Below are 24,561 nucleotides of genomic sequence, written 5' to 3' on the forward strand. Positions count from 1 at the left end.
GACTATCCACGACTCTTCATCTTTAGAGTCCGGAACCAAAATGCCCCCAAAAAAATCACTTTGAACCAAAATACCCCAACAAAAAAAAAAGTTACCAAAGTACCTTTAGCGCAGTAAAATACTGCGCTATAGCACTTGACGGAGACAGAGCCGTTTATAGTGCAGTATTTTACTGCGTTATAGAAAAAAAAATTGGTATTGTTTCTATAACGCAGTAAAATACTGCGTTATAGAAATAGTACCCAAAAAAAAAAATCTATAACGCAGTAAAATACTGCGTTATATAAACAGTACCAAAAAAAAAAATTGGCCAACTTTATTTTTTGCAACACTTAGTGTTTTTTTTCATACTTTGACCAATGATTAGTCGTGTGTCAAGACTCCGAAACGTCAATATTTTATATAGAACCTGATATTTTTTTCTGCGTACAATAATGTAGGCTCAATACATCAGGATACGTAAAGGTTCGGATAGTCATTTTAGGGGTTAAAAAGGTGCCGAAGTAAGTTTTGTTTGGCAACACTTAGTGTTTTTTTCATACTTTGACCAATGATTAGTCGTGTGTCTAGACTTTGAAACGTCAATATTTTACATAGAACCTGATATTTTTTTCCGCGTACAATAATGTAGGCCCAATACATCAAGGATACGTAGACATTCGGATCGTCATTTTAGGGGTTGAAAAGGTGCCCGAAGTAAGTTTTGTTTGACTGTAAGGTTATTTTAGTCAACTTTATATGTCGAGAAAATTAGTCAGCTTTATTTTCAAAAATTGAAACCGCAGAAGTGAAATTGACATTCACAGCTACATTACCCCGGGATTTTTACGTTGAAATCTATTGCGTATCATCATCTTATAAGTAAATAAAACTGAAAATTTCACGCGAATTTGGGGGAAAATTGAAATTGAATGGGATAAAAGGTGTTTTTTTTAAAATCGGCTCGGCCAAACAGCCTTACGGGTTTGTCCGCATAGATCTCGAAAAAATACGCAAGTTAAAAAAAAACGCGTAAAACAGACGTCCGAGCGCAAAGTTATGACCATCTAAAGTTTGACGACTTTACAACTAGTTTTTGTCCCTATATTTTTTAGAATTATATTTATATTCAAAATAAAGTTATGTCTTGACTAAAAAATAACACGCTTAAATCAAAATTTTAAAAAATAAAACACCCTAAAGTTTCCAAACAAAACTTACTTTCAACCCCTAAAATGACTATCCGAATGTCTACGTATCCTTGATGTATTGAGCCTACATTATTGTACGCAGAAAAAAATATCAGGTTCTATATAAAATATTGACGTTTCAGAGTCTTGACACACGACTAATCATTGGTTAAAGTATGAAAAAAAACTAAGTGTTGCCAAACAAAACTTACTTCGGCACCTTTTTAACCCCTAAAATGACGATCTGAACCTTTACGTATCCTTGATATATTTGTAAAACGGGGAAAAAAAATTTAACCATATAACGTGGACTGATCCACGTTATACAATATATTTTGTATAACGTGGATCAGTCCACGTTTTACAAAATATATTTGTATAACGTGGACTGATCCACATTATACAAAATATATTGATAACGTGGATCAGTCCACGTTATACAATTTCTTTTTTAAAAAAAAAATTCGTTGATGACTTCTGACAACGGAAAAAGTTTTTTGGGGTATAACGTGGATCAGCCCACGTTATACCCTTTTGGTATATAAATTTTTGATGATGCCCTTTTGATTTATATCGTGTATTTTTATACCCTTTAGGCTCTTGACTCATAATGTTTGGGTGTTTATAGAATCATTTATCAGTTGGCTGGCTATAGGAAGTTATAATAGCTAAATTCTTAATTCTATCGAAGTATACAAATATGGAAATCAAATTAGTATTATATTAGTCTAAATAAATTATATAATTAATCGACCAAATGTAATGGTCTTTTTGGTGGATTCAACAGCTTATGATTCGATGACGGCATGTCGTTTATCTATCTAGGATATTGCCTAAATGTTCTCTCTAATTATTATGAATACTCTTTATCGTATTATTAATTTATCAAAGAAATACTATTTTTCAGACTAACTAAAAAGGAAACAAAACATGTATATTTTATGGGAAAATACAACATATATTAGAGTTTATGAAAATATTTGGAAATAAATAGCAAAAGGAAAACAATGTATTCTCGTTTTTCATTTCGGAAATAGTGGATCCTTTCGGGATTTAATAAAATACTTTAATATTAGCCCCGTTATTCCTTTTAATTTATGTGATCAACTCGATTAGGCACGAAATTTTAAAAAGAAATAAAGACTTTAAAATTTATATTCTTATAAAGCATCACACATAATATTAACATTTACGTGATTATAAGACTTTTGTAAACTATAGTCAAACCAGACATGTGGCAAACATAGCGAGAACTACAGTCAACTATTAAGTCAGACAATGCTAGCCAAACCAAAGACTTGTTTGATCACCCTAGAATCAACTCCCTAATCTACTTTATTCATATCAGACTACAGATGATTGGAGCGATCCGTCTGAGAGGGTTCAAAGTGCCCCTCTATAACAACAATAATAATAAGGGAAAAGGAGCAAAGTATACCTCTCAACTTTACGATTTAGAGCAAATATATCACTCGTTAAAAAAGTGGTGCATGTATACTCCCGTCATTAACAAATGGCGCACATATATTCTTTTCGCTGACAGAATTTCTAAAAACAAATCAGTTAATTTGTTTTTTAATTTTAAAAAAAAGTCACATGACTTTAAAATAGCCATTTTTTAAGCCACGTGGTAATTTTTTCTACTGGTTCGGGTTTGGTTCGTTTAAAAAATGGATAGACTTATTCTTTTTAAAGCCACGAAGATATTTTTTAAAATGAACCAGACAAACCACTAGAAAAAATTTGCTACATGGCTTTAAAAAAAAAATCTATTAAAAAAAATGGGTAGACTTATTTTTTTAAAGCTACATCACTTTTTTAATTAAGAAATAAACTAAATGATTTTCAAAATAAAAATAAACGATATATTTGCATCATTTATATAACCACATGGGTATATATGCACTTTTTTTTTTTGAGAGATATATCCACTTCAAATCCCAAAGCTAAGGGGTGTATTTACACCTAATAATAATAAAAATAAAAATAATAAATAAATAAAATAAAAGATGTAGTCGGAAGTCGCGCACTAATAGAACTTCTACCGAGCATCATTTTTTAGTACTTCTGTGTCCCATAATATGTATTTGCTCAATTTGGGTTAGCCTCAAAATTAAGCAACGTAACAACTTTTCTAGAAGAAATTTTCGTTAAAATTGTGTCGTTAGATTCCCAAGTAATATAATGTTGAAAAAGTTCGTAATATAATGTTGAAAAAGTTCCTACCCTGTCTCCATAAACCCACGAATTCGAATCCAAGAAAATTCCATTCCCATTTCCAAACGCTTTTTATTCGCGCCATATATAGAAATTATAATCCCCATCGAAAAAGACCCCAACCTAACTAAAATAGTCAAATATGAAATGCTACACCCTCCTTAGTTGATTCCAAAAAAGAAGATAAAAGCATCAGTCTCACTTTCTACTCCCTCTGTAATAAACTTATGTAATTTTATTAACCCTTTAATTACTTTCTTTCCTCAACTATTATAAGTTCTAGATTATGTTCAGTTATATTTATAGTAACTTCTCTATGAGGAGGGTGTTACTATAAAATACTGTTTATTACAGAGTTACAAAGTTACTATAAATGATTATATTTTACAACACTACATACTAGAAACTAATATACTCAAACTTAGTACAATACTTTTTTTAAAAAAGTTGTGAAGCATATATATTAATATTTCTATGGCCAAATCTTCTATAATAATATTTTTACTATAATGATCAAGTTTTCTTTAGATTCGATATTTCACGTTACATTATATTATATTTTATGTTCTTTATAATAACATTTAGCAGTAGGAGTCCAAAAATAAGAAGAAAAAAAAACAAGATTGTTGAAAGCCTTGTTCACTGTAGCTCTGTCTTGTTCTCGCCATTACAGTCCAAAAGTTAGCACTAGCTTTTTTATGTGTGAACATTCTTCACACTTTCAGTACTCTTTTTCTTTCTCCTTAAACCCCTTTTCGGTTACACTTGTAATCCATGCATAAATTTCCCCCATCTGTTACTAACTCTCATCTCCCCACCATCCAACCCCCCATTTTCAAATGTTTGTGATTTATTATGATTAATCATCATCAACACCGCTTCTTCTTGTCTTTTTAAAGACTTGGTTAGGAAATTTCACTGAACCAACATCAATGGAGTCCATCACTGTCCAATTTCTGCTACTCATAAAATTGTTTATGTTCATTATTCCAGCTAGTTCATCTAGCCGGGATATAGCCATTTTACTCAGGGTTAAGTCAGGTCAGCTTGGTGACCCAAATGAATTTTTATCCAATTGGAATGAATCTGCTGCAAATGCACCTTGTATCTGGAAAGGCATTACATGTGACAAAAAAACAGGTCAGGTTGTATCCATTGATTTCGAAAGTTTTGGAATCTCAGGTCATTTTCCGGCAGACTTTTGTCGGATTTCAACTTTACAGAAACTCAATCTTGGTGATAACAGCTTTGGTGATTCCATTTCATCTGATTCTTGGTCCCTCTGTTCACATCTACATGTTTTGAATCTTTCTTCAAATTTCTTTGTTGGTCAGTTACCTGAGTTTATTACCAAATTTGACAACTTGACCTCTCTTGATGTTAATTCAAACAATTTCTCTGGTGATATTCCAGCGAGTTTAGGCAGGTTACCCAAATTACAAGACCTCAACTTAGCCAACAATCTCCTTAATGGTTCAATACCTGAGTTCTTGTTTAATCTTACCGAGTTGAATACATTGGTAATTACTCAAAATCCGTTTAAACCAAGTTTATTACCTTTCTCAATTGGTCGACTTGGTAAACTTAGAGTTTTCTATGCTCGGTCTGCGAATCTTATTGGGAATATTCCAGATTCCATTAGATACCTGAAATCTATTCAGAATTTTGATGTGGCAAACAACAATCTCTCTGGAAAGATTCCAGAAAGCATTGGAGAACTGAAAAGTGTACAGCAAATAGAGCTCTTTGCAAACCATTTTTCAGGTGAATTGCCAGACAAGTTTTCAGGTCTTGGTTCATTGTTCAGGTTTGACGCTTCACAGAATAATCTCACTGGTAAAATACCTGGTACCCTTGCCCGTTTGCCCCTGGTATCTCTTAATCTCAATGATAACAATTTAGAAGGCGAGATCTTAGAAAGTTTAGGTCTTAATCCAAATCTTAGTCAGTTTAAGCTGTTTAACAACAGTTTTTCAGGTACTTTACCTCATAATTTTGGTGTAAATTCAGATTTGGATGAGTTTGATGTCTCTGGTAACAATCTAGAAGGTTCTTTGCCGCCTAATCTTTGTTCCAGAAAGAAACTTAGGATTTTGAACCTGTTTGATAATAAATTCAATGGGTCAATCCCAGAATCCTATGGAGAGTGTAATTCACTAACTTATGTGCGTATGTATAACAACCAATTCTCTGGGGAATTACCAACTGGTTTCTGGGGGTTTGCTGGATATACATTTCTTGAACTGCGGTACAATAACTTTCAAGGTTCAATTCCTGCTTCAATCTCCAATGCTCGAGGCCTAACACAATTTCTCATATCTGGGAACAAATTCTCGGGGGAATTGCCAGAAGAAATATGCAAATTGGAAAAGGTTGTGATCATGGACATAAGCAAGAATCAATTATCAGGGGAGTTGCCTTCGTGTATCACAAGATTGAAAACGTTACAAAAGCTTGATCTTTCAGAAAATAGGATCACGGGTCAACTTCCCAAGTCAGTTAGTACTTGGAATGACTTGACTGAATTGAATTTAGCTAACAATCAATTGACAGGTGAAATTCCTGGTGAGCTTGGGATGTTACCGGTCTTAACCTATTTAGACCTCGCTGGTAACTTGTTTTCCGGCGAAATTCCGTCTGAGCTAAGCAAGCTCAAGCTCAACAAATTCAATGTATCAAATAACAGGCTTGAAGGGAAAGTGCCACTTGGGTTCGATAATGATTTTTTCATCTCGGGTTTAAAGGGCAACCCAGATCTCTGTAGTCCGGATCTTAAACCTCTGCCCCAATGCCCAAGATCCAAAAGTGTAAGCTTGTACTTGGTGTGTATTTTATCAGCTTTTGCCTTCATACTTGTTGGGTCACTTGTTTGGGTCTTACTCAAGCTGCTACCCCGTAGCAAGCGCAGAAGTGTATGGAGAATTACAGCATTCCAACGGGTTGGGTTCACAGAGGGAGACTTGTTAGCTTCACTGACAGATGACAATCTCATTGGGGCTGGTGGGTCGGGTCGGGTATACCGGGTCAGACTGAAAAACGGGAATATGGTCGCAGTGAAGAAGCTTTGGGAAACTAAACGGGAAAGAGAATCCGAGGACGTGTTCAGGTCAGAAGTGGAGACATTAGGGAGAGTCCGGCATGGAAACATAGTGAAATTATTGTATAGTGGCATTGGTGATGACTTCAGGATATTGGTGTATGAATTCATGGAGAATGGGAGCTTAGGAGATGTATTACATGGGGAAAAAGGTGGCGAGCTTTTGGATTGGCCAAAGAGATTTGCCATAGCAGTTGGAGCAGCTCAAGGATTGGCCTATTTGCACCATGATTCTGTGCCTGCAATAGTGCACAGAGATGTTAAGTCTAATAACATTTTGTTGGATGAGGATTTCAAGCCAAAAGTGGCTGATTTTGGGCTGGCTAAGGTAATGCAACGGGATACTGAGGAGAGTGATCAAGCCATGTCCCACGTTGCTGGTTCGTACGGCTACATTGCACCTGGTGAGCTATAATTCCCTTGTTGTATTTTCACTTTTTTTTTTTGCCTTTCTATTATCATCGTCGTGTTAGTACGTTTACTTTGGATCTGATGACTGTTAGAAGTTTTCTAGTCTTGTTAGAAATTTATATGCCAATAGAAAATTTTGACAACTATCTACGTCTAAAAAGACTAGTTCCTTATAATATTGGATCGAGATAGGCATATATATATTAGGGATATGGACAATAGGAATTCATATAACTAACCTCTACTTGTTTGGGATCGAGGCCTAATTAGTGTGGTTATTGTTCTATTTCTGTGTTAACTTGTAGTTAATAATAGTATTTTTGCGTCCGGTATATAAAGGACATCCAGAAAATAGTTTTATGGAAGTGTTGGTAACTTCACATACTATCTAGAAATTTTGATTTGATTTTTAGTTTCTTTTATATGAAATCAGAGCAAATTTTAGGTTAGATGTTTCAAACTTGTAAGTAGATTGGAAAACTTATTGATCTCCATTTAGTGGTGGCATCTGCTATCTAGTGTCATTCCTCTGCACACTATTTCTGAAGTCTGCTTTATTATTTATTGCATGCTAATGCTTGATTCTAAGTTTAACAAAGGGATTTGTCAAAGTAAAATCAAAGAATGATTGGGCACCCCATTTTTGAAGTCTGCATGACTATTTTGTACTTTAATTACCAGTAATATTTAATCCTGAGTTTCATTTGGGATATGTCAAAGTAAAATCAGAGCATAGTTGGGCACTCCGTTTCTGAAGTCTGCATGACCATTTATTATATACTAGTAGTAATATTTAATTCTGGGATCACATCATATAATTGAATGATTTTGTCATCTAATATTTGTTAATACAGTCAAGATTTAATCGAAAGAATAAAAAATAGGAGTGACATGTATGTCCTGTCACCTAGCATTTGTAAACTTATTTAAGATTTGATCTGAAAGATTAGAAAATGAAAGAGATATGTGACTAAGTATTGTTGCTTTGTTTCTAATTTATGAACATCATAAATTCTATTTATTCCGGTGAAGTCCTCTTTGGTTGGACATACAATTTCATCCTTTTTGTAAAGCTTATTCTATCTGGTTTGTGACTGCCAATATGCCCTTCCCTTGAAAAATTGAGAAGAATAAAGAAACCAACATCCTTAATGGAAAATTTTTGATGGCCTTTTGCTTGTAATTGCTGACTGTTTGTTAAGTTGATCTTGGGTGCTTAATGATTAAGACGATGCTAAAGTTTGCTGAATATCTCATGGGATGACAAATGTGATATCCAAGGTTTTCAGCTGCACGTTTAAACTTAACCTCGATTCCTTTGTTCTGATTGCAGAATATGCATACACTCTGAAGATTACCGAGAAGAGTGACGTTTATAGCTTTGGTGTGGTATTGTTGGAACTAATAACCGGTAAAAGGCCTAATGACTCCTCTTTTGGTGAGAACAAGGACATTGTCAAGTGGGCTTTAGAGGTTGCAACGTCGTCTAAGAAAAACGATGGAACTGGCCATGTTACGGGATCAAGTGGTATACTTGATTTGAACCAGCTAGTCGACCAGAGAATGAATCCAACTGCAAGCAATTACGAAGAGATTAAAAATGTTTTTGATGTGGCTTTGCTTTGCACTTCAGCAATTCCCATTAATAGGCCCTCCATGAGAATAGTTGTTGAATTGCTTAAGGATAGCCCCTTTGCTCGTTCTAAATCAATCCGATAGCTTTTCACAGTTTCGACATGTCCTTGCTTAAGTACTCTAATACTAGTGTAGACTGTAAAAGAACGTGTGCTATTAGGTGTTTGTTGCTTAATGTCTGCTTGATGGGGCTTTTTTAAGTGTCATCTGGCAAGATTTATAGGTTGATTTAGTTTGCTGTTCTGGTTAACTAGTGCCTTGTTAGATACTCCAGTACACATATATAGTAGCTTAACTAAAAGCTCGCTGACCCTGTAAAGCTCATGTGTAACAACTCAACATTGAGTTTTTGTTGCATATATGAACTTTACATTCATACAGTAGTAATTTATTCTGTGTCCAAATTTTTGACTGAAATGGTGTTAAGATTTTCCTTTATTAACAACAGGCTGAGGTAGCAACTAGCAACACATGAAATGTCAGTTACTTCTTCAGCCAATAAGAAAGTATCTGATCACGCTTGTGGCAATACCTGAATACCATTGGTCCGATTCTTATTAGTAATCTTACCGTAAAATATTACTGTTTGATATCACTTCTCCATTTTCGCACATCAAAGAATGGCGATTATTTTTAATCTTGCTTGAGTTTTGGTGACAACTAATGAAAATTTTCCAACCCAAAAGTCAAAAGTCAAAATGTTTGCTCTCTGTTCTTTTTGTGCGGAAGAGGAAGGAGAAAGAGTGAAAACGAAATGATAATATCATGGTTTTAAGATGTATTAAGTTATATATTCTTTAATTGAAAGAAAGAAATATCTGTTGATGGAAATAAATAAAAATGATGGGCACGAATTTGTTTCAACGTGCAAAGAAATATTCCCTCGTATTAAAAAAAAAATAATAAAAAAATACAATGGTGTGTGTGTCCATGTTTAAACCAGCATTAGCCACTGTCCCTCCATTTATTTATGATGGCCCCGTAGAATCAGAGAACAAGGGGAGGAGAAGAGCAGAAAGTGCATTCAAATTCGGGAGATTGTGAGAGGTCTTCATAAAGACCTTCTTCGTTGATCCTCTTGCTCGCTCATTCTGCAAAATATATCATTAAAAACAAAAAGAGAGATGAGGGAGTGCATTTCCATTCACATTGGCCAGGCCGGTATTCAGGTTGGCAATGCTTGCTGGGAACTTTATTGCCTCGAACATGGCATTCAGGTCTTCTTTTTCTTTTCTTTCTGCTTTTCCGAATGATATTTATTTGTAGATCTTTCATTTGGTGCAGAGGAAAATGTTTTATATAAGAAATTTATGCAATAGCTTCCGTTAACAAATCCCAAAATGGTAGAAACAGATGATTATTTCGCTAATGATTGGTTTTGAACCACTGCATGCAAAATTTATCTTCATAGGATGTGCCACATTTTCCTTAGCCAATTAACCAAGTATACATGATGAAATATTTTTTCTCAATGTCAACTGGAAGTTTGGAACTAAGCAATTGATGTATTTTCCTTATCTCTTAAGCAATGTGTGAATGATATTGTCGACTAATCTTTCCTCATTCTCTAATATTTTCTGAATTATTTATGTCTTTGATAGCCGGACGGCCAGATGCCAGGTGACAAGACTTTAGGAGGAGGTGATGATGCCTTCAATACATTTTTCAGCGAAACCGGATCAGGGAAGCACGTTCCTCGTGCTGTTTTTGTTGATCTTGAGCCCACTGTTATTGATGAAGTGAGAACTGGAGCATATCGCCAGCTATTTCACCCTGAACAATTGATCAGTGGCAAAGAAGATGCTGCAAACAACTTCGCACGAGGCCATTATACAAGTACACATTCTGCACCTAGTTCAATTGTACCTTATTTTGAACTTGTGATATAACTTTTAATTGTTGAGCTTTTTCTTTACTAGTTGGAAGGGAGATAGTTGATCTTTGCTTGGATCGGGTCAGAAAGCTCGCAGACAACTGCACTGGTCTGCAGGGCTTTTTGGTTTTTAATGCCGTTGGTGGAGGCACTGGTTCTGGCTTAGGTTCACTTCTGTTAGAACGTTTGTCAGTGGACTATGGTAAAAAATCCAAGCTTGGGTTCACTGTGTACCCCTCTCCTCAGGTTTCAACCTCTGTTGTGGAGCCATACAATAGTGTGCTGTCAACCCACTCCCTCCTGGAACACACAGATGTTGCTGTCTTGCTTGATAATGAAGCAATTTATGACATCTGTCGCCGCTCCCTTGACATTGAACGCCCCACCTACACCAACTTGAACCGATTGGTGTCACAGGTATCAGCACATTTACAACTTGGACCGTTACACCCTTATATGATTTTGTTTCTGTTATCAATGTAATGAGCTTTCTAAATTTTAATCAGGTGATCTCATCTCTGACTGCTTCTCTGAGGTTTGATGGAGCCTTGAATGTTGATGTGAATGAATTTCAGACTAACCTGGTCCCATACCCAAGGATCCACTTCATGCTTTCGTCTTATGCCCCAGTTATATCAGCTGAGAAGGCTCACCACGAACAACATTCTGTGGCAGAAATCACCACTACTGCTTTTGAACCAGCTTCTATGATGGCCAGGTGTGATCCTCGTCGTGGCAAGTACATGGCGTGCTGCCTAATGTATCGAGGAGATGTGGTGCCCAAGGACGTGAATGCTGCTGTATCCATTATCAAAACCAAGCGTAGCATTCAATTTGTTGATTGGTGTCCAACGGGCTTTAAATGTGGTATCAATTACCAGACTCCAACTGTTGTTCCAGGAGGCGATTTGGCCAGGGTACAAAGAGCAGTGTGTATGATATCCAATTCTACTAGTGTTGCTGAGGTTTTCTCCAGGATTGACCACAAATTTGATCTAATGTATGCGAAAAGAGCCTTTGTTCATTGGTATGTTGGTGAAGGCATGGAGGAAGGTGAATTTTCTGAAGCCCGTGAGGATTTAGCTGCACTTGAGAAAGATTATGAGGAGGTTGGTGCTGAATATGGGCAGGGTGAAGAGGGTAGTGAAGGAGAAGAATACTAATGAGTGGGAGTGTGATGGATCATTAGATGTTTTTTTATCACCTTTTCTTGATTTCAGTATATGTTTATTTAGTACTGATACAATATTTGTAAAAAGAGATCTCCACTTTATACATGTACCACTGCTTAATTTGGTTATGTGATAAATATACAATTTTTCATTGGATAATAATATATGAATTTTTTTGTAAGACAAAAAGTGTGATAAAGATGAGATCGTATAGAACAAATATTCATCAAATTTAATATTTTTTCCGGTTGGGCCTTGAAACAAAATGAATAATCTCATTACCGAAAATAAAAATGAATAATATCTGAGGATATTTGCGGATTGAAATTTTTTTAAGAAAAAGAGAAGAGTATTCAATCCTTATCCAAGTCACTGGTTATCAATTTTTTTATTTGCCTCCAACTTTTGTGGGTTTGTGCTTGATTTGGCCTTTCGAGTTAAGTTCCTAAATTTTTACTCAGTCATGACCCTTATCAATTGTCTCCTGTAATTTGTAACCATGCTGTCCTTGTTTTAGTTGTGACAAAATATTAAATTCAATTAATATAATATAAGTTGTACATTATATAACATTGATGCAAGTGAAATAGTCCGAGCAACGACAACGATAACAACATACCAGTGTAATTCCACAAGTGGATATGAGAAAGGTATAGTATACCCAAACTTTATCCCTATCTCGTTGTGATAAAGAGGTTATTTCCGAAAGACCTCGACTCAAATACCGCACATCAAAGCCGTTAAACAAAGAAAATACATAATTAAAGAGGACATAACACATAATATGGAAAACATTACATAGCAATCAGCAGAAGAAAACAATCATAAGGAGTTGGATAATCAAAGGTACTTGCATGAATAAACAATAGTGAGAGCATTAAGAAGCTAGATGAAAGCGTACTATACATTATACAACAAGGAAGATCGTGTCCCTCTTAAGTTACTATTGGATCATTGGTATGGTAATTCCTGCTCTATAATTGACTAACTCGAGTTTGTGAAAAGATTTCTTGGCTAGAATTTCTTAATGTAGTAGGACTTTAGCAAACTATTGGAACATTAGTATTTCTTTAAATAGGAGCTATGGATTTCTTATAGTTTAAATATATTAATATAGAATTGTTTCAAACAAGGCGGAGCTGCCTTGCGTGAAGGGGTTCAAACTTCAACAGAATCCTAATTCCTCATAAAATTATGGTAGGGGCATTTTTATGCATTTTCATTTTATTTATTTAATCATTGATTTACACGAGTGACTGTTCAATTAATTCCAAAAAATTGTAATTTCAGGATACTACTAAATTTAGGAAATGTAATTTCTTTTATAGAAGTATTTAATTTATTTAAGAAGTGCAATATTATATGTATTGTATATATATAATGTGAATTTAGTGTTATTGAGCATAAATATATCTATATGACCCAAAAGCGAAAATCTTGAAAATAACACTGAAAGTGATCAATATCTATATCTATCTATATTATATTAAAAGCATGAAACTCCTAACTGAAAAGTTAAATTACTAAAATACCCTTCCTATTAACTTGAATATCTTTATTGATTAAAAATAAATAAAAATATCAAATTTACTTGAAGGGGTGTAATATAATGTAACTAACGGATTCCTCATTTGGTTTCTAACCGTTGCAATTGTTGGTTGGAATGTTTTGAGTGAAAAAAAACTGACTTTTCACTAATTATATAAATGATCCAATTTATTCATAGACCTACTCCTTATTTTGGGCATTGTAAAAACTTAGATGAGCCACATTCAGATTTGTCCCGGCCTTTTATATTGATCATTATTACTCCTGAGTATATGGATTAAACGTCAATTGGAGGACAAACTTAAGAGAAGAAAAGACGACGTATTTTCACAGAAAGACTCCCAAACAAATTGCATTATTTGCAAGGTTCTAGGTATTTTATTCATAAAGAAAATATATATATAAATATTTTTCTCATGTTACTTTTTTGTAGTATTTACTTAAATTTTTTAAGAAAACATATATTATTTTATAAAAACATTAGATTAATAGGGAAAAGTTGTAGACAATCCGTAAATCATATTCACAGTTATTTTGATATTAAATATTCACATTCATTTTTATGTATACTGAAGAATTTGTATTTAATTAATTTAAATTTTATTTTATAATTCAAATTAATATTTCATTTGATTTGAAGTGTCTTTTCTAATAGATTGTGTCTTCTATAAGTAACTAAATATCTCTTTGAAATTTATTCAATTGTTGGCTTTAGTGAAAAATCATATATATTTAAATAATTTATGTAGCAGTCCATCAGTGAAATAAAAGTTCTATCCCGCCCTCTTCATGTACAAAATGAAACGGTGTCCGACTTTTGATTAGGGATTCTCAATACCGCCAAAAAAAATGAAATATTGATTTTTTGTGTTTACGACAACTGAACCCGTGCTCCAAGTAAATTTTATGTGTTGTTTTTTCAACAAACAAATATAACATTCATCTTCAATTTTTCAACAAATTCAAGTTGTTAAGCATTTTGAGTATGATTTTTCCTATTGTAAGGTTGAGCGGTCCTTTAATTTAATTTGAATAGATCGAGAAAAATTTGTACACAACATCTGAAAGATAAAGACATGTTACATCTAACGTAGGAAAATTAAACATGGCAAAGTATGATAAACACATACACAAAATATTAAGTAAACTTAACCAAATTAGTTGTTAACCATTATTACATTTTTGTTGTAATTCCTGTGATCAAAGTAGATTTACTACTCTTGACCTTATTCTTTTATGTGTTTTTTTAAATAATAATTGAAACACGTTTATCATTGCTCTTAGGCTACAGTTGCTTAAAAATATTGCAGAAATTTTAAAACATGAAGGTTTCATTATCATAGTCTATATTGCTCGTATTCACATTTAAAATATATTGTTGAAATATCTAAAAACAGGAAAAAAGTCAAGTTGCATATTTGATAGATTAAAGTAATTATTATTGTTCGAACATTGGTTTGTTGCATTAAGATTCATTATCAGCAATATTAAGAATATATACGACAGCATATAGTGCTAAACAAAAAACTTAATTTTAACCAAGTGAAAAAGGTGATATCAATTCAGTTGATTGAGTATGTGACCGAAGTAGGAAACAATGTTACTAAAAAAACACTAATTTCTTCCCAGATTTAAATTTTAATTGTTCATTTTTGTAGGTTCAGATAATATATAATTATTTTGACCTCGACATACAAGTTACAGTAAGATGATTGAAATTGATAATTCAAAAAACATGTTATTTGTTACTTTGTACATAATTATTTATCAAACCTTTGTTCTAATACTGATGTAATTTAATTACATCATGTACTACACAATTCGACATACACGTGCAACGCACGTGCCGAGAAACTAGTGTTGTCAAAAAAGAGGAAGTAATTAGTTCAACAACTTTAATAAAGCAAAGCAAGATTAAAAAGTAACAATAAATATAACTAATTAGAGGCATAACATTATCTTATAAGGTTTTATTGAACTAGAATTGTAGAGATTTTTTAAAAATTTATTTCCTTTTTATACATAGTATAGAATTAACATTAAATATATGTTCGTAAATTAATTTAAATGTGTTATTATTTTTTCTTTGTCTTTTAATTTAATTCAAATATAATAAATATCTAAAGCAATTTTATTGGGATTCGTGATAATCTCGTAATAGTTAGCATAATATGAATACATTAATTAACATGACAATATGCATGACAACAGAGTCACACGCCAATTATAAATAATATTGGTGTTCCTCTCAAATTACTCAGGCTTATTCAGCCAAAACATCTCCTTAATCTTTCTTCTCTAAGTATTTACATTTTGCAATGGAAAGGAAGATTAATAGGGGCAGACAAAAGATCGAAATGAAGTTAGTTGGGTCTGAAAAAGCACGCATTATCACCTTTTCGAAAAGAAAAATGAGCTTGTTCAAGAACGTAGATGAGCTTTCCGCTATGACCGGAGTAGATGGTGGTGCTCTTCTCTTTTCACCTAGTGGAAAAGCACATTACCATGGCTCCACTAGCATAGAAAAATTAACAAATAAGTTTCTAGAATGGAAACGAGATAATCTCCAAATTAGTGATCAAGCTAATGTGGGAAAATCAAATGTCTTTCACGCATTTGATGATCTCCATGAAGAATTACAAATACTGAATGAGCTAGAAAAAAGAGGTATAGGATCTTGCACCCTGGTGTAGAGATTCTGCCTGAGAAACATAGGTTGGAGCAGTTGATGGCACTCAAGCTTCGATTGGACGGAATTAAAAAAGATGCAAAAAATTGTGTGTTGGCCGAGCGATTCAAATCTGACTTGAATGTTGTTCTTGAGCCAGATGAAGGAGAGAGTTCTGCAACGCATTGATTAATATAGCAACGTTAATCGGAGTTCTTGAAGTTGAAGTTAGTGTTTGCAAGTGAATTTACCAATGCAACTATCTAGCTTTTAATTTGATCAATTATGTTGTTGTCATTAAGTAAATTGTTGTAAGTCGTGAGAAAAAACATTTATGGAGTTTTTATGTTTGTTCTTTGCCCTTCTTGCAAATTTAATAAAATAAACTCTTTTGCGTAACGCAATCCTTTGAAATTTAATATGTTTTATCTTTAATTTTTAATAATGCTTTGTGTTTGTTCCAGATTGATAGACCTGTTGAGTCATTTTATTGAGTGAACAATGTGAATTGATGAAGAAAAAACCAATTTTACCAAATGAATTTTCTAAGTAGGGCGAGATTTGTCAAGCAGTATCTCTCTACGAAATCTAGGATTAATATAACACACAAGATTGTTTCATGAAGCTACTGCTTAGCTGATAGAAGTTACTCATCCAATAGCTTTACCAGCTCATTGGACATTTTTTGAACTGGTTAATCTACTGCACTGCGCTAATTTGTTTGGTGACCTTGGTGTATTAGTTAATTTTCTTTAAGGGTGCTTGAATTTATTGAAACTATACATAATACACTGTTAATATTATTGTATTTTCAGGACTCATAATTTATTTGCAGAGGTGAAAATTGAATCGAACTTATGTTGAGGTAGATTTCTTAATCAAGTAAACAAAATATAAGTATATCTTATTTTGAAAATTACTTTTCCTAGTTATATAAGATGAAACAGCTTCTAACTTATGTTTGCTTGATAAAAAAATTTTACTTGACCAAAATGAAAATTTACTTGTAATGTAGGTTTGTGTGTAAAGAATGAAACAAATAAGATGTTGTAAATCAAACAAAATTTGAATTTGATCTAAAATTGTCCTAGTTTAACTCTAGAAGCAAACATTTTTTTCTTAAAAAATTCAAATATATGATTGGTATTAGTTTGTTTCTTGTTTTGTTTTTCTTGCTAGTTTAGAAAATTACAATTTAATTAACAAATGATGCATAAGTAACAACCTTTCAGATTCTCCAAGTAAAATGAAGTAATTATCATAATAAGTTTCGTTATCAAAGAAATAAAAGCTACTTTTTCATTAAAAAAGTAAGTCATGTTGAGAATAAGGGGTAAAGATGTCTATAGTTTAGGAATTCATATTCTTGTAATCTCTCTGTGTGAAATGTAACGTAACGTGAGCATTGAATCCAAAAATTTCAAATCAAAAGCTTCTTACAAATGTTCATGTTTCTTTTGTTTTTCATAAATTTGTTTTATATATGTTTAGCAGACAAAAATATCTTCAAACTTTGCTTAATAGATGCTTTTATCTTGTATTTGCAAAAAGAATTGCTTATTCATCGAGCACAATACTTGTAAATGAGTCCAAGACCCCTTTACAAGTGCAAGATCACTTTTAAATAGGCGAGGAGCCACACACACCCAACGCGCACCTTAAAATAAATGTATTATATCAGAGAAACAATAACAACAACAATACTAGAAAACTAACATTATTATTTGTTTGAAGTTTTGCTAAAATTGAGTTTGCAAAACTGTTTTTGAATTTTCAAAGTATATCTGTTTGAGTTATTTTAAATTAAACATTAACTTTTTGAAAATTATTAAAATCAGCTATTGTTTCAAAAAAAAGAAAAAGAAAGTTAACCCGTTTGTCCACGAGAATTATTCACTTTTTTTTCCGGATTTTTTTCACTTTATTTGAAAATGAGCATTTGGCCATGAAAATGACAAAATTTGAAAAATACCTAAAACTCTGTTTTCACTTTCATTACATTCAAACAACCAAATATTTTTTACAAAACTATTAACCAAATACACCTTCATTTTCAATTCCAACTTCAAAAAATCCAAATAAAGTGAAAAAATATTTGATTTGTATGGCCAAAAGCCTACTAAATTCTGCAGATGTTCATTTTTAAGAAGTGAATTGTGAAAGAAACGAGACCTAAACTTGGTCAACAGTCCAAAGAGGTGTACATAAAACCCGGCCCTAAAGAAGTGTTCACACGTGCGAATTTGGTTAGTAATAACAGGGGGGCGAAGGGGGAAGTAGTATACATATACATATACAATAGAGAGAGAGACGGAAAAGTAAGTCGGGGGAATCCACCAATCAGAGAGAGAAGAAAGAAAAATAATAATCCCTAAATGGCGACGGCGATGTTCAGATCTAGTGTTCGCTACGCCCTACGTGGCCCACGTGTAACGCCGGCTTCTAAGAGGACTTTCGCTTCTCACTCATCTGTTCATGAAGAGGCCCGTATGTACAACTTAAATTCATTCTCTATTTGCATTGCGTCCGATCTGTAATTTTTTAATATACACTTGTCTTTTTTTTGTTAATGCGATTTTAGTTGCTGATTGTTAGATGGACCAAGTTTTAATTTTCTTCACGGCCCGATATTGAATGTTGACAAGTTGTTGGAGCGGAATTGATATAAGAAGTGATCCTAACTAGTTTGGAATTGAGACATAGTATGCTGATTGTTAGAAGCGACAATTTTTAAGTTCCTCACGGATGTATGTTGTATTTACATATTCTGTATTGTGATTGAAGTGAAATTGACTTAAGACTTACATTTTCGTAATGAAGACAAGTAATTGGAATAGAATGGGCCTAATCAGAATTGATATGAGATTGGTAACTAGTTTGGAATTGAGGCATAGGATATTCATTTTGCTCAAAGTGATTAACTTGATAAGGGAAGGTCTTATTCAAAAACAGTATCAAGATGATACTGCGAAAGTACATAGAAAATGCAGGCTAGATTACGTTAGAAACCTAAGCAGTGTAGCATGTCATCTAAATTCATAACAGCATTTCCATCTTTCAAATAGTGATCCTAGCTAGTTTGTTATTGAGGGATAGTAGATTCATTTTGCTAAAAGTGATTAACCTGGATGTGTCTCTTCATATTCTTTGGGCAGGGGAAGCAGCTAAGTGGGAGAAAATTACTTACGCTGGAATAGTTGGATGCACTATTCTTGCGGTGATTAATCTCTCCAAGGGTCATCCTCACAGTGACGAGCCTCCTGTAAGCTTATTCTATCAACTTCTTTTACTTTCTTTGACCTCAACAATCTTATTTTTTTTTTAAGTATTCAATAGTACGTTCCTGTTCTCTATCTTTCCATTTTAGATGCAGACGCTAGGTTAATTTCAGAAATCATATTGGTTTTGTCTATCAGACTCAGAGGGATATTCACTTGTTCCTTTTCAAGTAGTGAAAATAATTGTTTGGTCCTTCAGTCCTCTTAATAGCCTAAAAGCAGTGTAAATAAGTGCAATGTATAGAAATATATCACATATTCATGATGAGCCTACTGCAATAGAAAAGGTTCAAGCAGATGGAATTTTACCAACAGTTCCTATTGCAGGGAGACATTTAAGTGTTTAACATATTAAATTCAAATTTAAAGAGGAGAGTTGTGACAGAACTCTTTTTTTTTTTTTTTTATAACTTCATAATGGACAATCTGGTTAGTTTCTGAGAAAACAAAATACTATGAATAAGATGACAAGAGTGCACTGTATTATGTAATATATCAGTTATTCCTTGTACGTGCTTGAGATAGTTTAATAATTTAAGAAGGTAGATAAAATGACTATTGAAGCAAGATATCAATCAAGAATAGAGAATAAAGGACAACAATGTATTGGCGGTGGAAGGGGTAGGAAACACTAAGGAAGTTGGCAGTTGGAGAAGAGGAGGAATACATTTCTTAAGAAAGACAAAATAAGGGAAGACGATTCCTTTAATGTTGTTGTTAAATTTCCATTAATTTGTTGTTGATTTATCAATGTAAAGGGTAAAGGGTAAAGGGTAAAGTGTAAATCGCTAATCCTGTTTTATGTGATAATGGACTTATATTTGATGTAAGTGGTCGTTGAATAAACTATTTAAATTGTAGTTGAGAAGTTAAATTGACATGAGAGTATCAAAGTTTCAATTTGATTAGTTAAATTAATTGGAATTCTTGAATCAGTGGAAGAGGTATAGGACTATTATTATGAATGGTTCAATCATTTTTGTGATGTTCCAAAATGGAAATTGTCATATAATTGGACCGGAAAGAGTAGTTTTTTAAAAAGGGGTTGAGAGATTTAAATTGAAGAATGGAGTTTTGAACAGTTAGTCGTAGTATAGAGACATTTACTGCAAGTTTCCTTTTGAGAAGCCAACATCTAATTCTTAATCCTAGCGAGGGTTATGCCTAGTTATGGTATTTTGGCTATTTACTTGAGATTGCATGGAGGGGGGAATGTATTGATGTTTTTTTAAAAGGATAGATACATGAATAAAGTGTCTCAATCTATTTACTTCAAGATGACAACGTGAAACATTGTTTTTTTTTTTTTGCTGTTACATGTTTTTTTTGGTAATCAACTTTTTCATTAACGACCAAGTGAAAAAATCAAAACTATAGCTAGCTAGCTATCTCAGGAAGTACAAACAGAACAAAGAACCAAGCAATACTATAGGAAACTTGAATCACTAGCAAACTCAGAAAGAGAATCTAAGTAGGTATTTCTGCATAACTGGTGCAGCCCTCACATAGCAAGAGTAAGCAATGCCTTTAGGCTTTAGCAATGGCATCATAGGCAGTTGACCTTCCTTCATAGATTCTGGCATTTCTTTCCACCCAGATAGAGTACACACATTCAGCAAGATGATTTTAAAGGAGCTGGCATGAAGAAACTTCCCTTTAGCATTTGTAACAGCCCAGCTCATATACTGATCCCAAGTAGTAGCATTCATCATTGGCCTCTGCTGTTACATGTTTTTGAATTCAATTCAGTAATGTGTTTATTTCCATCACTCTGTGTAACCTAATATTATTTTGTCCTTTCTTCTTCTGCTTGCAGGCTTACCCATACATGCACATTCGCAACAAGGAGTTTCCATGGGGTAATTATGTGACAAATCATTTTCTGATTTTTTTCCCTCAATAATTTCACGTTTAGGATTCATACTTGGTGGTGTGACTGTATCTGCCTTTGATGGTTGCAATGCCGTCACCAATGTTCAGCACTTGTTTAATAAGAATGGTTTTACCGATGTAGATCATATTTGTCCATTTGGGGTTAAAAAATGTTGCACCATACCTTCAATGGTATTGGAGGGCTTGGAAGTGCTCTACTGATGGTTGTCCTTATTGATTACCTGATAGTAGTGGGGCTGGTTTTGCATGATACCTTTTCTCCCCGGGGCGCTGAAAATGCAATTTACTCCCTTGTTGTCCTTAATCCATTTGGAATTGATGATGTTTGCTGAAAGAGTTATATATTGTTGGCAACTTTGGCAGATAATTTAATGAGTGAGAATTTCTCTTCTAGTTTCATCTGTTGTGAAAATAAAATCAGAAGTTGAAATCAGGATTGTCATGTCTGCTGTATATCTGTTGTTTTGCTGGTTAATATTCAAAAGCTTTGAGTGCCTATGCTGCAGGACTTGTTTTCAATGTAAACACGACGTCGTGCATTTCTATTATTTTAATAGTTAATTCAGGGCTCATAGCATGTTGTTGTATACCTTCTAGGATATACTTCTTTCTGATGATGAAACTTCCATGTTTAGCTTATTTTGTGCTTGCGTTTAGATCTGCGACGTTGCCACACAATGTTTTAATACCACATTTTCTCTTGCCTTTTGCGAATGCAGGTCCAGATGGCCTTTTTGAGGTCAAGCACCACTGAAACTGCATGGTTTCTCTGTGAAGGCATCAAAATAATTCCTGTCCATTTAGAGTATCATCACATCTGTGGTGTAAGCTGTTGAATTTTCATTGAATATCTTCTGTTGGTTCTTTTCGGTATAAGAAACCACTGCCTTTACTTTGGCGTATCTGTATTTTGCAGTATACTCTTGGGTTCTTACAAAGTGCTTTCTAAAGAATAAGAATTGAGGGATGATTAAGTCGTTCCAGTTATTCTTTTCAATATAGTTGCTCTTAAATGCCTCATTCTGAATGTCTTAATGCATGATCTTCATCTGCTTGATTTATTTGACATGGACGGGTGCGTGTGTTTTCATCCTGGGCCAAGATTCCTGGCCTATGTTTCTTCTGTTTATTTGTGTATAATAAATATATAATCAATGTATACTTAGTGTATAATGTATACACACTAATTATACAGATATTATACACTATTTACACATATGTGAGGATTATTGGAGAAAAAATGAAGACCGCCGGAAAAGTTTATCCAGCCAGATCTGTACCAAACAATCATATATCTGATGATTTCACAACGTTTACATGAAGCACGTTCTCTGACGAAGCAACAAAACCCAGGCGACACAGATCCGCCCGAAGGAGTTCGAAGATCTTGTCCTCCAGCGATTCAACTTGTGAGCCAACTAGGGTTCAGAGGGCTGTCAGTTGACGATCATACGGAGTTATCATCTGGTTCCGTCGAAACAGTCTCTTCCTTCACCTTCCTATGACTCCTCCTTCATACGCTCCCGCTAACGCCGCCATGCCATCACCTGCTGTCGATGTTTTATTGAAAGCTTCAAGAGAATAGAGAGGAAAGAGAACACCGCATCAAGTACCAAAATTGGAGAGAGAGAAAGAGAGACGTGACTAGGTATTGGCATTAATTTGCTCATAGACCCCAACTCGGGTACTTAGGTCTATTTAAGGCTAAAATTTGTCTTATGTATTCCCTAAAAGTCGAGTGGTGTACTTTTCCCTGTTATAATCGACCTTAATCTTGTGAGTCTCCTATACACTTTTTAAATGAGACAAAGAAAACCCCTAATTTAAAAGTCAACAATCAAATGGTGAAAACGATGTATTACCATTTTGTAAATGTCAATATGTCCTGCTTGGGCGTTTGGATTACAGAATCAATATAAAATCGTTTGGATTACAGAATCAATATAAAATACATAGTTAGCTTTCCTATGTTCTCTTTTGAAATAAAGTTAGAGTATCATTATTTTGATTACAAGTGCTAATTTTCCTAGAAAAAGTAGTCCCCAAAATGTCCGTCCATACTGCATCATTGGCATACAATGGGGGAACTAACAAAAACAATGTTCTGCACAATCAGTTTCCTTTTGCTCCTTCCTTTGCTAAAGATTAGCCACTCTATTCTGCTCCCGGAAGGCATGCACCACTGCTGGATTCCCCAATTGCTGGATTAGCCACCTGCATTCATCAATAATAGGATCATAATTAGAATGTCCATTAGTAAGAATTGTGATGACCTTAGTGCAATCAGTATTGGTGTGGAGGGGTTTAAGGTTCTGATTCCAAGCCATTAACAAACCCTCACAGAGAGCACAAAGTTCAGCATGATTTTTAGTAGTATGATTGGTGCTTCATACAAATCCTAAGATCCAATCACCTCTGCTATTTCTAATCACTCCACCCAAACCTCCTCGTCCAGTATTTTCCAGAACTGAACCATCAGTGTTGAGTTTGTACTACCCCCTGTCAGGTGGTTCCTATTTAATGTTTATGGTGATGGTTGGGGCATTCTGGTTTTTCATTCCCTTTCCTATGATTAGGAAAGTTTCTATGGCTTTAGCTAATGTGTTGTCAATGCTTACCAGATCTTTCCTATGGTTGAAAATGTTATTATTTCTGGTGAGCCAGATATGCCAAAAGGAGAAGGGCAAGATATGATTCCAGTTGATGACATTATTAAAAGGTTTATGCTCGATATCACTCCAAATGTCTTGCCAACTGCTGGTGGTATTTATGGTGCTGATGGGAAAAGGGGTGGAACTGCTGGCTCTTTGGAGAAGCCTGTTCCAAAAAATCTGAGCATTAGGGCATTGGAGGAAGATATGCTCAATGTCTTCGTCTGTGTTATTATAGAAGTGGCAAGTTGGGCTGATGTTCATACCAATGGTTTTGAGGTAATGGTCAGTTGGAAGTCTCCTATGGTGTAAGAGCCAAAGGAAGTGCTTGATTTTGTATGGGATTTCTAGGTCCCAGATCCACTTAAATTTCTTAGCAGTGGGTTCACAGTGCTTTGGTGTTTGGCAACATGAAAATAGGCAGATTTAGTGCTAAATACACCATTACTGGTGAGACCCCAAACCATTTTGTCCTCTATATCAATGTGAGATGGGAAAAAGGTGCTAAAGATAGCTTGTTGGAGATGGAGGAATAATATAAAGGGAAGTTATCAAATGACCAGTTGCCATTAAGGTGGTAGCTAGTCACTTTGGAGGTGTAAGCACTAAGAGGCCATGGACCATGAAAGGTTTTGTAAATGGGTTACTGACCCATGATCCAATTATCAGTCAAAAAAATTAACTCTACTACCCTTGTAAACAACCCACCTGTTCCCTTGACAGCAAACTTTCCATCCCTCTAGAATGCATTTCCAAATCCTAAAGGTAGGTGATTTCCTGATGGTATTGGAACTGCAGTACTTGGTAATTAGAGTTCTGGCCCAAAGGGTGGTTAGGTTAGAGTACATTCTCCAGGAGAGACTAGCAAGGATGACTGTATTCTTGTGCTCAACCGAATTTTATTTCTCAGATACAATGGTCATCAAAAAAAAATTTCTCAGATACAATA

At 34.2% G+C, this 24,561-nt stretch overlaps 4 protein-coding genes across 4 annotated transcripts; all 4 read left to right on the plus strand.

Annotated features, from left to right (window-relative positions):
• The first annotated feature begins 3,992 nt into the window (after positions 1–3,992).
• On the plus strand, positions 3,993–8,779 carry LOC132621372 (LRR receptor-like serine/threonine-protein kinase HSL2). The gene is made up of 2 exons (XM_060335614.1): positions 3,993–6,887; positions 8,228–8,779. Exons 1-2 carry the CDS (start codon positions 4,319–4,321, stop codon positions 8,611–8,613), a joined length of 2,955 nt encoding a protein of 984 aa, XP_060191597.1. The 5' UTR covers positions 3,993–4,318; the 3' UTR covers positions 8,614–8,779.
• Positions 8,780–9,047: 268 nt separating this feature from the next.
• Positions 9,048–11,761, plus strand: LOC132621373 (tubulin alpha-3 chain-like). The gene is made up of 4 exons (XM_060335615.1): positions 9,048–9,746; positions 10,131–10,365; positions 10,449–10,819; positions 10,909–11,761. Exons 1-4 carry the CDS (start codon positions 9,654–9,656, stop codon positions 11,563–11,565), a joined length of 1,356 nt encoding a protein of 451 aa, XP_060191598.1. The 5' UTR covers positions 9,048–9,653; the 3' UTR covers positions 11,566–11,761.
• Positions 11,762–15,440: 3,679 nt separating this feature from the next.
• Positions 15,441–16,259, plus strand: LOC132624695 (agamous-like MADS-box protein AGL29). The gene is made up of 2 exons (XM_060339436.1): positions 15,441–15,789; positions 16,255–16,259. Exons 1-2 carry the CDS (start codon positions 15,441–15,443, stop codon positions 16,257–16,259), a joined length of 354 nt encoding a protein of 117 aa, XP_060195419.1.
• A 1,815-nt stretch (positions 16,260–18,074) lies between these two features.
• Positions 18,075–21,981, plus strand: LOC132621760 (cytochrome c oxidase subunit 6a, mitochondrial). The gene is made up of 4 exons (XM_060336146.1): positions 18,075–18,277; positions 18,946–19,052; positions 20,885–20,927; positions 21,681–21,981. The coding sequence occupies exons 1-4, from the start codon at positions 18,166–18,168 to the stop codon at positions 21,713–21,715; spliced, it is 297 nt and encodes a 98-aa protein (XP_060192129.1). The 5' UTR covers positions 18,075–18,165; the 3' UTR covers positions 21,716–21,981.
• The last annotated feature ends 2,580 nt before the right edge of the window (positions 21,982–24,561 follow it).

This window comes from Lycium barbarum, chromosome 12, assembly GCF_019175385.1.
Source record: "Lycium barbarum isolate Lr01 chromosome 12, ASM1917538v2, whole genome shotgun sequence".
NCBI classification, from domain to species: domain Eukaryota; kingdom Viridiplantae; phylum Streptophyta; class Magnoliopsida; order Solanales; family Solanaceae; genus Lycium; species Lycium barbarum.

What these genes read in the sequence shown, in the direction of transcription:
- LOC132621372 (XM_060335614.1), top strand. Translation starts at nt 4,319, where the DNA reads ATGGAGTCCATCACTGTCCAATTTCTGCTACTCATAAAATTGTTTATG. An exon ending in GTACGGCTACATTGCACCTG is followed by an intron (nt 6,888 to 8,227) that starts GTGAGCTATAAT and finishes TTCTGATTGCAG; the next exon opens with AATATGCATACACTCTGAAG.
- LOC132621373 (XM_060335615.1), top strand. Translation starts at nt 9,654, where the DNA reads ATGAGGGAGTGCATTTCCATTCACATTGGCCAGGCCGGTATTCAGGTT. An exon ending in GCCTCGAACATGGCATTCAG is followed by an intron (nt 9,747 to 10,130) that starts GTCTTCTTTTTC and finishes TGTCTTTGATAG; the next exon opens with CCGGACGGCCAGATGCCAGG. An exon ending in TGAACCGATTGGTGTCACAG is followed by an intron (nt 10,820 to 10,908) that starts GTATCAGCACAT and finishes AATTTTAATCAG; the next exon opens with GTGATCTCATCTCTGACTGC.
- LOC132624695 (XM_060339436.1), top strand. Translation starts at nt 15,441, where the DNA reads ATGGAAAGGAAGATTAATAGGGGCAGACAAAAGATCGAAATGAAGTTA.
- LOC132621760 (XM_060336146.1), top strand. Translation starts at nt 18,166, where the DNA reads ATGGCGACGGCGATGTTCAGATCTAGTGTTCGCTACGCCCTACGTGGC. An exon ending in CTCACAGTGACGAGCCTCCT is followed by an intron (nt 19,053 to 20,884) that starts GTAAGCTTATTC and finishes TTCTGCTTGCAG; the next exon opens with GCTTACCCATACATGCACAT. An exon ending in CAACAAGGAGTTTCCATGGG is followed by an intron (nt 20,928 to 21,680) that starts GTAATTATGTGA and finishes TTGCGAATGCAG; the next exon opens with GTCCAGATGGCCTTTTTGAG.